Source organism: Tupaia chinensis, unplaced genomic scaffold, assembly GCF_000334495.1.
Source record: "Tupaia chinensis unplaced genomic scaffold, TupChi_1.0 Scaffold000463_1, whole genome shotgun sequence".
NCBI classification, from domain to species: domain Eukaryota; kingdom Metazoa; phylum Chordata; class Mammalia; order Scandentia; family Tupaiidae; genus Tupaia; species Tupaia belangeri.
Window position 1 is genome coordinate 1,316,121 of NW_006159972.1, and position 12,941 is coordinate 1,329,061.

Sequence of the window (12,941 nt, forward strand, 5' to 3'; positions counted from 1 at the left end):
TTGGTAAAGTGAGAATGAAAAGCACATCTCCCTCTTAAAATTGTCGGGGTGACAATATGAATATGGCTTGAGCTGAGTGTCAGAATTCCTTTCCAAAGCCAGCTGTGGGACCGTGAACTAGCGAGCCCCTCTGAGTCTCAGTTTTTCCCTTCTGTGAAATGAGGACATGGGACTGCCCTGGAAGGGCCCTTCCAGCACCAGCAGTTATAGGATGTTCTGGGCTTCAGTCGTCTGAGGTGGTGGGATCTCACAAGTTTATGAGACAGGAGAACGCCATGGCATCGCTAATTCCCATTCAGGGGTCCATCCAGGAGCAGTTTTTCCCTTCCACCCACCACCTGGAGAGACCCCAGCATTCCCTTGCCCATCCCCTTCCATTCCAATCCCCTCCTACGCTGCAGCCCAGAAGCCCTCCAGGCCCTCGCCTGGAGTAGACACACACTCTCACCACTGTCCTCTCCCCAGAGGTTGGCAGCTCAGGGGATGTGAATACCTAACCTACAGGGGTCATGTGAGTACCCCCCAACACCTGCCTGTTTGTGTCTCTGCAGGTGAGTGGAGGGGCCTTCCCTGCGAGAAGTCAGAGCTGTGCCCGTGGGCAGACTGGCTCCGCTGTTCTGCTCCAAGGATTACATGTCCTTCAAACGCCCCTGCCCCTGTAAGTCTCCTCTCCCATCCTCCAGTCCCTTGGGACCAGGGGAGGGCAGACCTGGGTTCGGGTTACAGAAAACAGCTTAGGAAGTTTGGCCAAAGAACTGAAGGGGTCCAGCCAGGGGCTGATGTGGCGTGGTGAGTGGAGGGAGGGCAACACAGAAGGCCCCTGATTTCTGTAAGACACACTCCCTGAAACCTGGAAATTCCATTTGGGCCATTTCCTCTGTCAGCCCTCTCCAAAGTATGGGCCAGAAAGACATTCACGGGATGACAGCAACGTCTGTTCAAATTTCTACCGTTAGTTACACGTCATGCACCTTGGGGTGGAGGCATTCCTCCAAAACAGTCAAAGTCCCCATTGTTAAATCTTTGAACAAGAAAGGACTGCTGCTCTAGGGGACACTGATGCCGCATCCAGGTGGCATCACCACCAGGCATGACAGGGAGAGTGATCCATTTGTGGGGCCCGTTGTCCAAAGAGTGGTTTCCAGGGTGGGGAGCAACCTGGCTCCTGGCTACCAGGGTACCCACGGAGGGTCAGGCCAAGAGCTGAGCAGATTATTTCTGACGGACAGTGTAAACTTGGTAATGATCGCTGTTGTCACTGTTGCGTGCTGTAACAGGAAATGAGAGCCTCAGTCCGAGGCCAGGTGAGAAGGCTGCTGTTTAGGGGTAACTTAGAGCCCAGGGACACCTGCCTGGCAGAGGGCTGGGGTGGTCACACTCTTGTCCCTACCTCCTGGTGAGGCAGGAGAAGGCTGGGAAAGGCCAAGGCTGGAAATGCTGATGATAGAGGACTTTCTGAAACTGAAAGCTGCTGACCCTGCCACCAGATCCCTCCTTGGCTTTGGCCAGCATCTGTTCCAGAAACTTGGGACTGTTGGAAGGTCCCATTAACTCTACTCATTGTCCAGTGGAAAGGGTCTAAAAACGCCCCCCATTCCTTTGAGCACATCAAGTCTGCTTCAGTCTGACTTCTGTATACCCACCTCATCGTCCTCTGTGTAGTAAGTCCAGCCCAGTTTCCAATTCTCAGCTGTGTCTGGCCTCTGTAGTCATTTCAACTTTCTTAATGACTTGTTTTGGGTTCCCTAATGCTATGGCCATCTGTCTGTAGTCTCCTTTGGCAGTGGGGCCAGGGAATTGTTCCTCTACCTTCCTGGGGGTGCTGGGAGATTCTCGGCTTCACCCTGCTTTCAGCCACAGCCTAAGCCAGAATCTTCCTGGGGATTACAACTCCTCCTTCTGCCTTCTGCTCCCTGGGAAGCCCCACTCTCTCCTCAGAGTTAGTGTGTGCCGGACTGAGCTCTTTGTCTTCCCCAGCCGCCTGGATCGTGTACATTCGTTTGGGACATCACCATTGACTCAGTCCCTCAGGCTAGAAATCTGGGAATGACCTCTGTTCTAGTCTGTTCCACTGCTCAAAACAGAAAAGACCTGAACTGAGTGATTTATGAAAATGGAGGTCCAGTGGCCCCATCTGGCGGGGGTCTTGCAGGGTCTTCGAGCCTCACTTGATGAAGTGGAGAGTAGAGCACAGGGCTCTGTCCATCATTCTTTCTCCTTAGGAGACTCACCAGGGAGCAGTCATCAGAGCCTCACTCCAAAGGCCACACCTTTCCACACTGTGAAGATATTATGTTTCCTCTTAATACCTTCACAACCAAATCTCAACCCGTGAATATGGGGGTCGCCCTCAGTTTTCCTTTCCTGATCCATCCATCACTGCCAGCTACCCAAGGAAACCCTCGGGTTTCTGATTAAAGCCACAGGTCATCATTCTGACTTCATCCCCAAATCGGCTCCCCATCCAGGGCCAGTCTAGAAATCACATGGTCGTTAATCAGCTCTTATGCCTGTCGTGTCCACTTGCCCAGGCTACAAGGAGATGAGCTTGCAGGAAGCAGGGACAATGCTTGCTGTTTTCCCAGGTTTATCTCAGCACCTTTCTTGGTACCTGGCACATAGTAGGTGCTCATTAAATGCTTATTGAACAACCGAATGATTGAAGCATGATGCAGCAGTGCCTTGTGGGCAGTCTTCACAGCTCACGTACCAGAGGACCTCATACAGGTTCTGAAAGGGCTACAGAACCACACACCAAACCCTAAAGCACCTCAGTCTTCTAAGCATTGGACATAGAAACGGGAAGGAAGACATCCAGAAGTCCCAGGAGGGGAGCTGGCCTGGACACACACCCCTCCTTTTTAACATCTCCTTTGTAGTTCTAGAACAGCTCTGTCCGTTTAGAAACCTAGCAGAGACTTGCTTTAATTTTCCTAGCTCACAGAATGATCTTGTGAAGATCCCGAAGCTCATGAAAACTGGAAAGCTTAGGGTTGGAGCTGTAGTTGTTCCTATTTGGATTCTACCTCCTCTCCCCCCTACAGTGGAAAAGGACAACCAGAAAATTCTCCAGAAGGAAAAGCGTGCCTAAAAGTTTCCCAATCAAGACCCCACCTGTGGGATCGGATCTCACAAGATCGGGAGAGAGTGATCAGGTCAGGCTGTCCAAGCGCAGAGAGGAGGGTGGCAGAGTAAGCTATACCAACCCCCCCGTGGGCACAGGTCTACCCAGCTTCCATAGCTGCAGACACTGCAGGAAGTGGGGTTGTCCACTGGCCTCTTGGGAGGCAGGCAGTAACCAGGCCAGGCTGAATTGGCATCTCCCAGGCATTGCCCACAGCCCAGCAGCCCCCACTGACCCTCTTGGAGACAGCTCTAGTGGCCCTTATTGTCCTGCTGCCACCAGTTTGGCAGGTGGGAAGACTGAAGCAGAGGGAGGAGGCAAGAACAAGACATGGGAGACAGGGGAAGCTCCAACCCAGCAAAGCCCAGTAGCTATGACAAGAAGTCAGTTCCTCTGCCTGCACACACCAGGCCTGTGGGCCACTATCTAGCCTTTGCAGGACTTGTCTCAAGCATTGGGTGAGAAGGAGAAGGACTAGCCAGCTCCCCGGGAAGGCCGGAGGTCAGGAGCCTTCTCCTGCTGGCTCCAGCTGGGCAGGGCTTCCCGGGATGCCCCCAGGACCCAGGCTCCAAGAACAAATTCTTCATAGCTTCTTCTTTACCACCCAGCCAATAGCAGCTCTGTGCAACTTCCTGGGAGGGGGGTTTGACCTGCCTCCCTCTGGACTCTGGGGACAGATCTGGGGAAGGAGTGGCTTCCCAAGGGAGACTGAGCCTGTAGCATAGCAGGGAAGAAAAGGGAGGAGGGAGGTAGCATCCTTCATTCACAGGGAAGTCGAATGCAAGTAGGGCTTGTCTATCAAGCTCATGGTGCTGACCACAGTCTGGCAGGACTCGCAGGCTGGCAGGATCTGTAGGTGGGCTTGGGTCTCCCTCCAGAGCTGGTGCGATATAGTACAGACAGTGCTTGGGATTAGGTACAGCCTGGCACTGCACTGACCAGCTGTGTGATCTAGAGCAAACTATTTGATTTCTAGAAGCCTCAATTTACTCACCTAAAAAATGAAAATAATACTGCCTTTTTGGGTTGCTGCTTAGATTTGACATGCTGCAGGGAGAGTCTAGCTTGAGGCCAGGCACTGTGAAGATGCTTGAGAAAGTTGAAAGTCTCATCCTTTGGGGTACCTTCTCCCTACACAGTTTAGTATTACCCAGGTCTTTGGTGATGAAGAGGAGGAAATGGAGAGAGGTGGGGACTCTGAAGATGATCTAGGGTTTCAAACCAGATGTTGCTGTTTTATGCTCTGTTCATTGTAATAGTTACCTCTGCAGAGACTTAACTATCAACAAAAAGGACTTCAGGACAAGGAGGGCAAATGATGGGACACACTCCATCTTTCACCACTTACGTGCCCAGAGCAGACATCACTAATCAATTACAGCACTCTTTCACACTAGGCCTGGATGCAATCTCAGCCTCTCTAAACAGCCAATGACCACGAGCCTGTGGAATAAAAACTTTGTCCAATCTTGCTGAGGTCTGACTTTGGGGTGAGCAAGGGAGGAGAAGGAGTGATTCAGCTAGTCATTTTTCTCTAGCCTTTGTTTCCCCATCTGTAAAATAAGAGTTGGTAAGAGTACCCACCTCAGGGGCTTGCTGTGAGGATCAAATGAGAGATCACAGATGAAGGCTTACAAGCCCTTCAGGCCATGTCTTTATGTGACCTCTTTCTTTGAAAAAGCCCTGTTAGAAAATCAGTGTGCCCATTCCTCACAAACTGAGGCTCAAAATGGAGAAATGAGTGTAGATGACACAGCTAGAAAATGGTAGAGCAGGCCTACACCCCAAGTGAGTCTGGGGCTCAATTTTGGCGTAATCACAGCTGGACAAAAGGACAGGGCTGGTGTCCAGGCCACCCCTTCATCCCCAGGCCATGGATGGAGAACCCCCTCTGCGGTGAGACTCCATGGCCCCGTGAACAGCCTGGCTGCCCCACAGCAGATTCTCTGGTTGAGCACAGATGGCGTGTGCTCGGCATCTGATAGCTGGTCTTAATTTCAAGTGCACAGTCAAGTCATATCAGCAAGCAGCGTGCGACTTCAGCTTTAGCACTTACCGTGGCAGTGGTAACGTAGCAGTACACCCAGTGTTTGCAGAGCACCCACCATGGGCACAGTACTGCATTTCGCTGTTCCCTGGAGGCCAGCCCACTCACCGGCCCTAGAGACAGCTCTGCCCCCTGCAGGCTCCCCCTCCCCCTAGTCCACCTCGCCCTGAGGAAGGGTTTCCTGAGCTTCCCCCAGAGCTGCCTTTGTTCTCTAGATTTGGATTTCCCCTAGTATGGCCCTTAGAGAGGTCTCAAAAGCCACAAGCCCTCCCCCCTGTCCTTCCTCCTTGACAAAGAGCGAGTCAGCCTCCAGGACAAATGGAATCAGTGACCATGGTTCACAGAGAGGCTTTGAGGGCACAGGTGGGGGGGTCCCATCCCCGGGAATCTCCTCGGTGGTCCACACTGGTGGCAGTGCAGGGGAAGGTCGGAGGGGAGGAAGAGAGTGGGAGAGTGAGTAGTGAAGACAGGACCATCTGTGGAGTGCCTGTGGGATTTGTCATGGCTGGCAGGTCTCAGAACTGAGCTGAGGACACTGACTGGAGCTGTGTGTTCCTCACAGATAACTTAGAAGAGGGTGACAGCACATACAGACCTAGGTTTGAATCCTACCTGCATCATTTACATACCCCCTCCCTGAGCCCCAGTGTCCCCAGGGCTAAAATGGAATATCCTAGTGCTGTGAGGGTGACCAGACACACAGCATGGGGTGAGGTCCTGAGATGGTGTGAGCCCAGTGCCTGGCATCATGGTGGAGCATCCTACCCCTAGTTAAAGGGAGCCCTGGGTACCACAACCCAGAAGGAAGCCTGAGGCCGAGCCAGGCCTCTGCGTGGTCACCTGGAGGGAGGTCCCATCATGGTTCCTGTGGTAGATGGAAGTCGTAATGCCTCATGGCAGGCCTCTCCTACCGTCCACTTCTTTATTGAACATTTGCTGTGTGCTAGCACCTTTCCAGGTGCCAAGGGTTACAGCCAGGAGCAAAGCGAAGTTGTGATGTTACGGAGCTGATTGAGAGGAGACTGACGAAAACAAACCATGAATATATAACATGGCACATGGTGGGAAGAGCTATGAAGACAGACAAAGCAGGTGATGGAAGACTCAGGCTCACCAAGAAAGTAACACCAGGGCGGAAGCTGCTAGGGGGAAGGGAAGGAGCTGTCCAAATGTCTAAGGAAAAGAGTTCTAGGCAGAGGGACTCTGGAGTGGAAGCAGGCTTGGCTTGATCCAGCAACAGCAGGAAGACCAGAGCACCTGATGAGGAGGAGAGGAAGAGCACCAGAGGTGACAGGGTCGGATGACATAGTCTTGGAGGCCAAGGTAAGACTTCGGCTTCTGATCAATAAAATGCGTAGTCAGTGGAGGATTTTGAACCGAGGAGGAATCTGATCACCCTGGTTGTGGCAAAAAATGTTGGAGGGTGTGTAGGGGTGAGGCAGGGTAAGTAGGTGGGTCGGTGATCCAGTTGCCTGGACCCTGTAGCGAGTTAGTGGTGGAGGTGAAAAGAAGGGATCAGGTTTGAAGGTGACACCATTAAGACTCACAGATTAATTGGCTATGGGGTAAATGACAGTGTTCAGGGCCTGAGCACGTGGGAGGACTGAGCTCCAGTGGCTGAGGTGGAGAAGAGTATGGGCAGGTTTGGCGGGGACTGTGGGTCAAGATTTAGGATTTGACTCATCATGACTGAGCTGCTTTGTAGACGCTGGAGGGGAGGTACAGGCAGAAGCTGGATATATGAACCCAGAGTTCAGGGGGGAGTCTGGAGCTACAGATGTAAATTCCGGGGCTGTCAGTGTTCTGAAGCGTCTCAATGCTGTGTGCGTGGAGGAGCTCACTCCGGCAGCAAGTGTGGAACTGTGAGAAGAGGGAAGGATCTGAACACCCGGCCTCGGGTTGGTAGAAAACAAAATGATTTCTGTACCGAGAAGTCTTGCCAAGGAAAGGGTGATCTCTGGGATTGTCAACCACAGCATTGTGGGGGTGGGGGAGTGTTCCTACAAACAGGGATGAGTATGAGCACTGCTCTGTCTCCACCAAGAGCCACCCTAGAGTAGGGCCTTGACCAACTCTGCCTGCTCCTGGGCTGTGCCAAGTCACTGGTTGTCCTCTGTGACATCCCCACTGAAGTGTGCAGCCTGCAGGCTTCAGAGACAAGAGGGAGGGACCCGAGAGAGAAGCTACCTGGGCCCCCTGGGAGCTCAAGTCCTTATTTTGTTTGTTTGTTTGTGTTCCATAGGGCCCATGTGCTCACAGGAGAGAACAGAAAGTGAGAAATCACCCCTCACCCCTGAGGGGATGGCCAAGCCACAATTCCTTCTCCATTCTCCTCTCTGGATTTTGGGCATACACACGTGCCCTTTGTGTTTTTTAGGCCACCAGGTCCAGGACTCAAACCGCAGAGCTGGCCCTGTGGGATCCACGGCCTTAACTACCATACTATCTGCTGGCCCGATCGAGTACATATTTTTATTTCCAAGGGTTCTATTTGCTTTTCTTTGCATTTAAAATGCAAAAAGTCCCCATTTGCCCCCAGACCATCAGCTTCTAGGAGCTGCTCCCCCTGCCCCCCTGAGCCAACCTTGACTCCATGTCGTTAGGTCACTGCCCTCTGCAGCTCAGGCCTTCCTGGAGAGTCATTCCAGAGCCTTCGTCTGTGCATAGCCCAGGCCCTTCAGTACAGTGGATATAACTTAATGCAGTCCAAAAGCAAGTGCCAAAAGATCCAGGTTAAAAACATTGGAGGGGGGACCAGCAGTTAGCGTAATGGCTATACCACTGGACTCCCATGTAGTTGATCACGGTTCGCGCTTCCTGGACCCTGTGGCTTGAAACTCACAGCGGGCGCGTGTGCATATGTGCCCAAGATCCCGAGAGGAGAATGGAGGAGAAGGGATTGCGGCATGGCCATCTCCTCTGGAGGGCGATTTCTCGTTTTCTATCTCTCTGTCTCTCTCTGTCTGGCGAGCACACGTGTCCTATAGCAAAAACCTCTCAAAAAAAAATATAAAAACATTGGAGGGACCAGCTGATGGCATAATGGCTATGTCACTGGACTCCCATGTAGTCAACCACAGTTCAAGTCCCAGACCTGGTGGCTTAAACTCATGCCGGGCACATGTGCCCAAGATCCCGAGAGGAAAATGGAGGAGAAGGGATTGCTGCGTGGCCATACCCCCAGGGGAGTGATTTTCCACTTTCCATCTCTGTCTTTCTGGCGAGGGCACGTGCCCTATTGCAAAAACCTCTCAAAAGAAAAAGGGGGGAGCAAATGTATTTAAATCATCGGGGCCGGGCCTGTTTATTCACCAGTAAAATGGGATAATTAGACCAGGTTCCAATGTGACTGTGAGGGTTTGGTGAACACACAGGTGCTCTGTAAGGGCTTGTTGGTTTCTTCTCTCGCATTTTAGAGCTGCAGACTTACAGTCTTCCCTTCAAGGGCTGCTCCAGGGGAAAACAGTTCTCTCTCTCCCTTCCCAGCAAGCCCCAGGTTGGTGTTGAGAGACAGCCTGGCATCCTGGCACACCTTCTTTGGGCAGTCAGGTGCCAGCCTGTGCCAGACCTCATTCTAAGCACACGATGGAGTACCTCAAGCAAATGTCCTCCTGACCTTGTTGTTGGGATGAAATTGTTGGGATGAAAGAAGCCATCGCTCACCCCACGGGTCTTACCCAAGGGCTCTACCCCAAATGCCTCACAACACAGACATAGAAACTGAGTCCAGAGAAGGTACTGCACTGGGCACACAGCATGTTGGTGGCTAACTTTTCAGTATCCCATCCTGAATCTACATGAAGTGCTCTTTTCACTCATAAAAGTAGAAAAATGCTCCAAGAGGGAGCCTCTGCTCTGCTCAGGGAAGAAGCAGAGGAAGAACTGCCCTCTTTTGAAAGTAAAACTGTGACCCAAGCTACATCTTTAAAAGGACAAAGAGGTCTTCCCTATCCACCAGCCTTACTTACAAGGCAACGAACAGTCATACCAGCAAACCCATCCCCTGCTGCCTGTTGCAACCACCCCCCTTTAGAATTTAAGATACCAACACCTGGAGGAGAACTGAAGAATTCCTTTTCTGGGGAAATTCCCAAAGGAATTTTTTTCTTTTTAGTAGAAAAACCAACTCACAAAAGCCAATAGTTAAATATTAAGGAGTTTCATAAGTCAGTTGTTAAACCAATAGTATCCTGAAATCCACCCTGGTGGAAGTATTTACACCATGGGAATTGGCAAAGTGTATACATTGAAGATTCTTTTTTTTTTCTTTACTTAAAACTGGTTTATCAGCACACTACTATATATACCACATATCTATTAGATCATCAGGAAAGTCATGATGTATTTTTCTATGTTTTTCTATGCAAAAATATGTAATGACTTTCCCAACAACCCAATAGGAAGGTATAAATCATTAGTGTACAGCACATTGAATTTTCAGACTGAGTTCATTCATGTTAAAAGAAAAAATTGCTACGTGCACCTTTGAACTCACCTCATGTGTGCTCTTTCAGCCACTGCCCCATGCCAGGGACAGCCATTATCTTGACTCCTGTCACTATGAATTGGTTTTGCCTATTTATCTTCATACAAAATTGTTCTCCGTCTATGGATTGCCTTCTGACTCTCATCGTTTTTGGATTAACAGATATTCCTAATTTTTTATATATAAAGGTTTATTAATTTTGTACATAGCTATTTATGTATATGTGACAAATTTTACATAAAACTATACAGAACATGAAAATATGGAATATCTTGTACTCCCTAGGAATAGGAGGGTTTTATTGCTACAGTTCAAAGAATAAGATCTTATCAAAGTGAAGGCCATTTTAAGTGGGGGATGGCCACGCCACAATCCCTTCTCTTCCATTCTCCTCTCGGGATCTTGGGCACGCACGCACACGCACCCGGCATGAGTTTTAAGCCACTGGGTCCGGGACTCGAACCATGATCGACTACGTGGGAGTCCAGCAACATAGCCATTACACTAACTGCTGGTCCCAATAGCAGCATTCTTAAATAGTTTTTGTCTACTGTTATTGACATTTCAGGTTTTAAGTTAAATAGAATTTGAACTCTGTCTTATGAAGTAAACCTCATATTTTTCCAAGATAAAAAGGTACATCCAATACTTTAACATATGGGAAATGATTCCAATAGGTGGCTATTGTATAGCAACACTTACTAAACAGAATAGAAATACCATGGCCTCGTTCTGTGTTATTCTTGTGGGAGGATGATCCATTACACCTGCAATACTAGTGTACTGGAATATCTACCAAGCGTAAAATCCAATTATCTAAAACAATGTAACTATCAGATTTGCAGACAGTATGTAATTTATAACTGACTTTGGATCATCACAAACCTATTTGGTGTTCTTCAAATTTTGTTTTGTTTTGTTAGATTTTTGTTTTTGTTTGTTTATTTGTTTGTTTAGCTTCAGGGTGCATGTGCTTACTGAAGAGAGACAGAGAGAGAGAGGGAAAGTGAGAAATCAACCCCTGGGAGGATGGCCACACTGCAATCCGCTCTCCTCTATTCTCCTCTCAGGATTTTGTACAAGCGTACACATGCGCCCTGTGTGATTTTCAAGTCACCAGGTCAGGGACGCTAACGGTGCAGTCAGCCATGCAGATCCAGCACATTAACCGCCATGCTACCCACTGGCTCAAATTCCTTTATAATATAAAGTATACTGAACATTAAATAGAAGTATTAAATTAAATAGTATAATCACAAGAATGGCTGAAGTTTTATATGTGTACCTGTCATTCCTTTCTCTCTTTTTTTTTTTCCATGAATGAGACAGACAGAGAACACTCCCATCAGCGTCTTCACATCAGTCCACCCCTAGTCTCAGCCAGCCCCAGATCATGGGCACGCGCATGCCCAGCATGTTTAGGGAGGTCTGTGGGTGCAAACCTAGAGCCTTCTCATGTGAGTCTACCCCGTAGGGTATTGCATTACCCCTGCACTGCCACCTGGTCCTTACTTATCATTTCGGTATCAATCTCTGCTCAGTCATAGCACATCCAGAGTTTCTCCTGCAGCAGGATTTCTTTTCCAGAGTACAAGAGTGAAAGGCCCAGCTATACGTGGTTGTCTTGTTACAAGAGCCATGGGAATGGCAAGCTGATGAACCCCGTGCAGGAGAACAAAGGTGTACGTGGCGTTTTCTCTTTATCTGACGTTGACTTTGATTGGCTTTGATTTAGAGTAGAATGAAAAAACAGATGATAAAACCCGAATGAGGATCTGTTTCTAAGTTTAATTAAATAAGCCAGAACTGTGCTTCAGCTGCAAACATTTTTGCAGGATGGGAAGTGCTCAAGTGACACCAATATTGAAACATAGGCAACCAGAGATCCCAAAGGCACTGGTACTGTGAGTCGTCTTCAAAAGAGAGTCTGGGTAAATATCATACATATGCTGTGAGCTGCTGCTAAGATTTGCATACTTTAAACTGAAAAGGAATCCTGCAGGGCTTTTTACTTATCACTTATTTGAAGAAAAGCTGTTTTAGGTCCCTCTCGTTGAACATAAAGCCTAGGTTTCAAAATCAGTTTTCTGTATCATCACAAGACGTATCATGTGCTGTTACTATGAGCACCACGTGACGTTGACCTGCCATAACTGATGGTGCAACTCCTCTCCCGTGTACTCAGTAAAGAACAAACCTATTAGCATGAAAAGCTAATCATGAAAAAGATAGATGGTTCCAGAAACATGTGAAGAAGGACCTTTTTGTGTCTCAGGATCTATTAACCAGTTCCAGGCACCTGTACAAATACCTCCATAAGAAGTATTCTGTAGTGTCCTGGGGTGGGATGCTAATGAGGAATATATTTAGAAAGTCTTGGGGCCAGCAGGTGGTATGATGGTTAAAGCATTGGAATTCCCACATAACTGTGGTGTGAGTCCCAGACCTGGAAACTTGCTTTCTCACTCTCCCTCTCTCTCTGTCTTTCTCTGGCAAAACTCATTTGATGATAAAAATAATAAATAATAATTCTAGAAAAAAATAAAAAAGAAAGTCTGCTTGCAAAAACTATCCACTCGCTCCAGGCATGGCCTTGACCTTGTTCGTGTCTCTGTCTCTGTGAAGCCCCTCAGTCCTCTGACCACCTCAGAGCCCAAACTCCCACCAAAGTTTGTTTGTTTGGTTGGTTGGTTGGTTTTAGTTTTTTTTTAAATAAATAATTTATCCAGAGTACAAGAGTGAAAGGCCCAGCTATACGTGGTTGTCTTGTTACAAGAGCCATGGGAATGGCAAGCTGATGAACCCCGTGCAGGAGAACAAAGGTGTACGTGGCGTTTTCTCTTTATCTGACGTTGACTTTGATTGGCTTTGATTTAGAGTAGAATGAAAAAACAGATGATAAAACCCGAATGAGGATCTGTTTCTAAGTTTAATTAAATAAGCCAGAACTGTGCTTCAGCTGCAAACATTTTTGCAGGATGGGAAGTGCTCAAGTGACACCAATATTGAAACATAGGCAACCAGAGATCCCAAAGGCACTGGTACTGTGAGTCGTCTTCAAAAGAGAGTCTGGGTAAATATCATACATATGCTGTGAGCTGCTGCTAAGATTTGCATACTTTAAACTGAAAAGGAATCCTGCAGGGCTTTTTACTTACCACTTATTTGAAGAAAAGCTGTTTTAGGTCCCTCTCGTTGAACATAAAGCCTAGGTTTCAAAATCAGTTTTCTGTATCATCACAAGACGTATCATGTTCTGTTACTATGAGCACCACGTGACGTTG

The 12,941-nt window shown here is 48.5% G+C and overlaps 1 protein-coding gene across 2 annotated transcripts in view; it reads left to right on the forward strand.

Annotated features, from left to right (window-relative positions):
• The first annotated feature begins 557 nt into the window (after positions 1-557).
• Positions 558-12,941, forward strand: part of BEAN1 (brain expressed associated with NEDD4 1) — a 36,083-nt gene continuing 23,699 nt past the window's right edge. For both annotated transcript variants that reach the window (XM_006155555.2, XM_006155556.2), the window contains exon 1: positions 558-658. In XM_006155555.2, the coding sequence (XP_006155617.1) occupies positions 634-658 (25 nt within the window). In that variant the 5' untranslated portion in view covers positions 558-633. The remainder of the gene's footprint in view (positions 659-12,941) is intronic.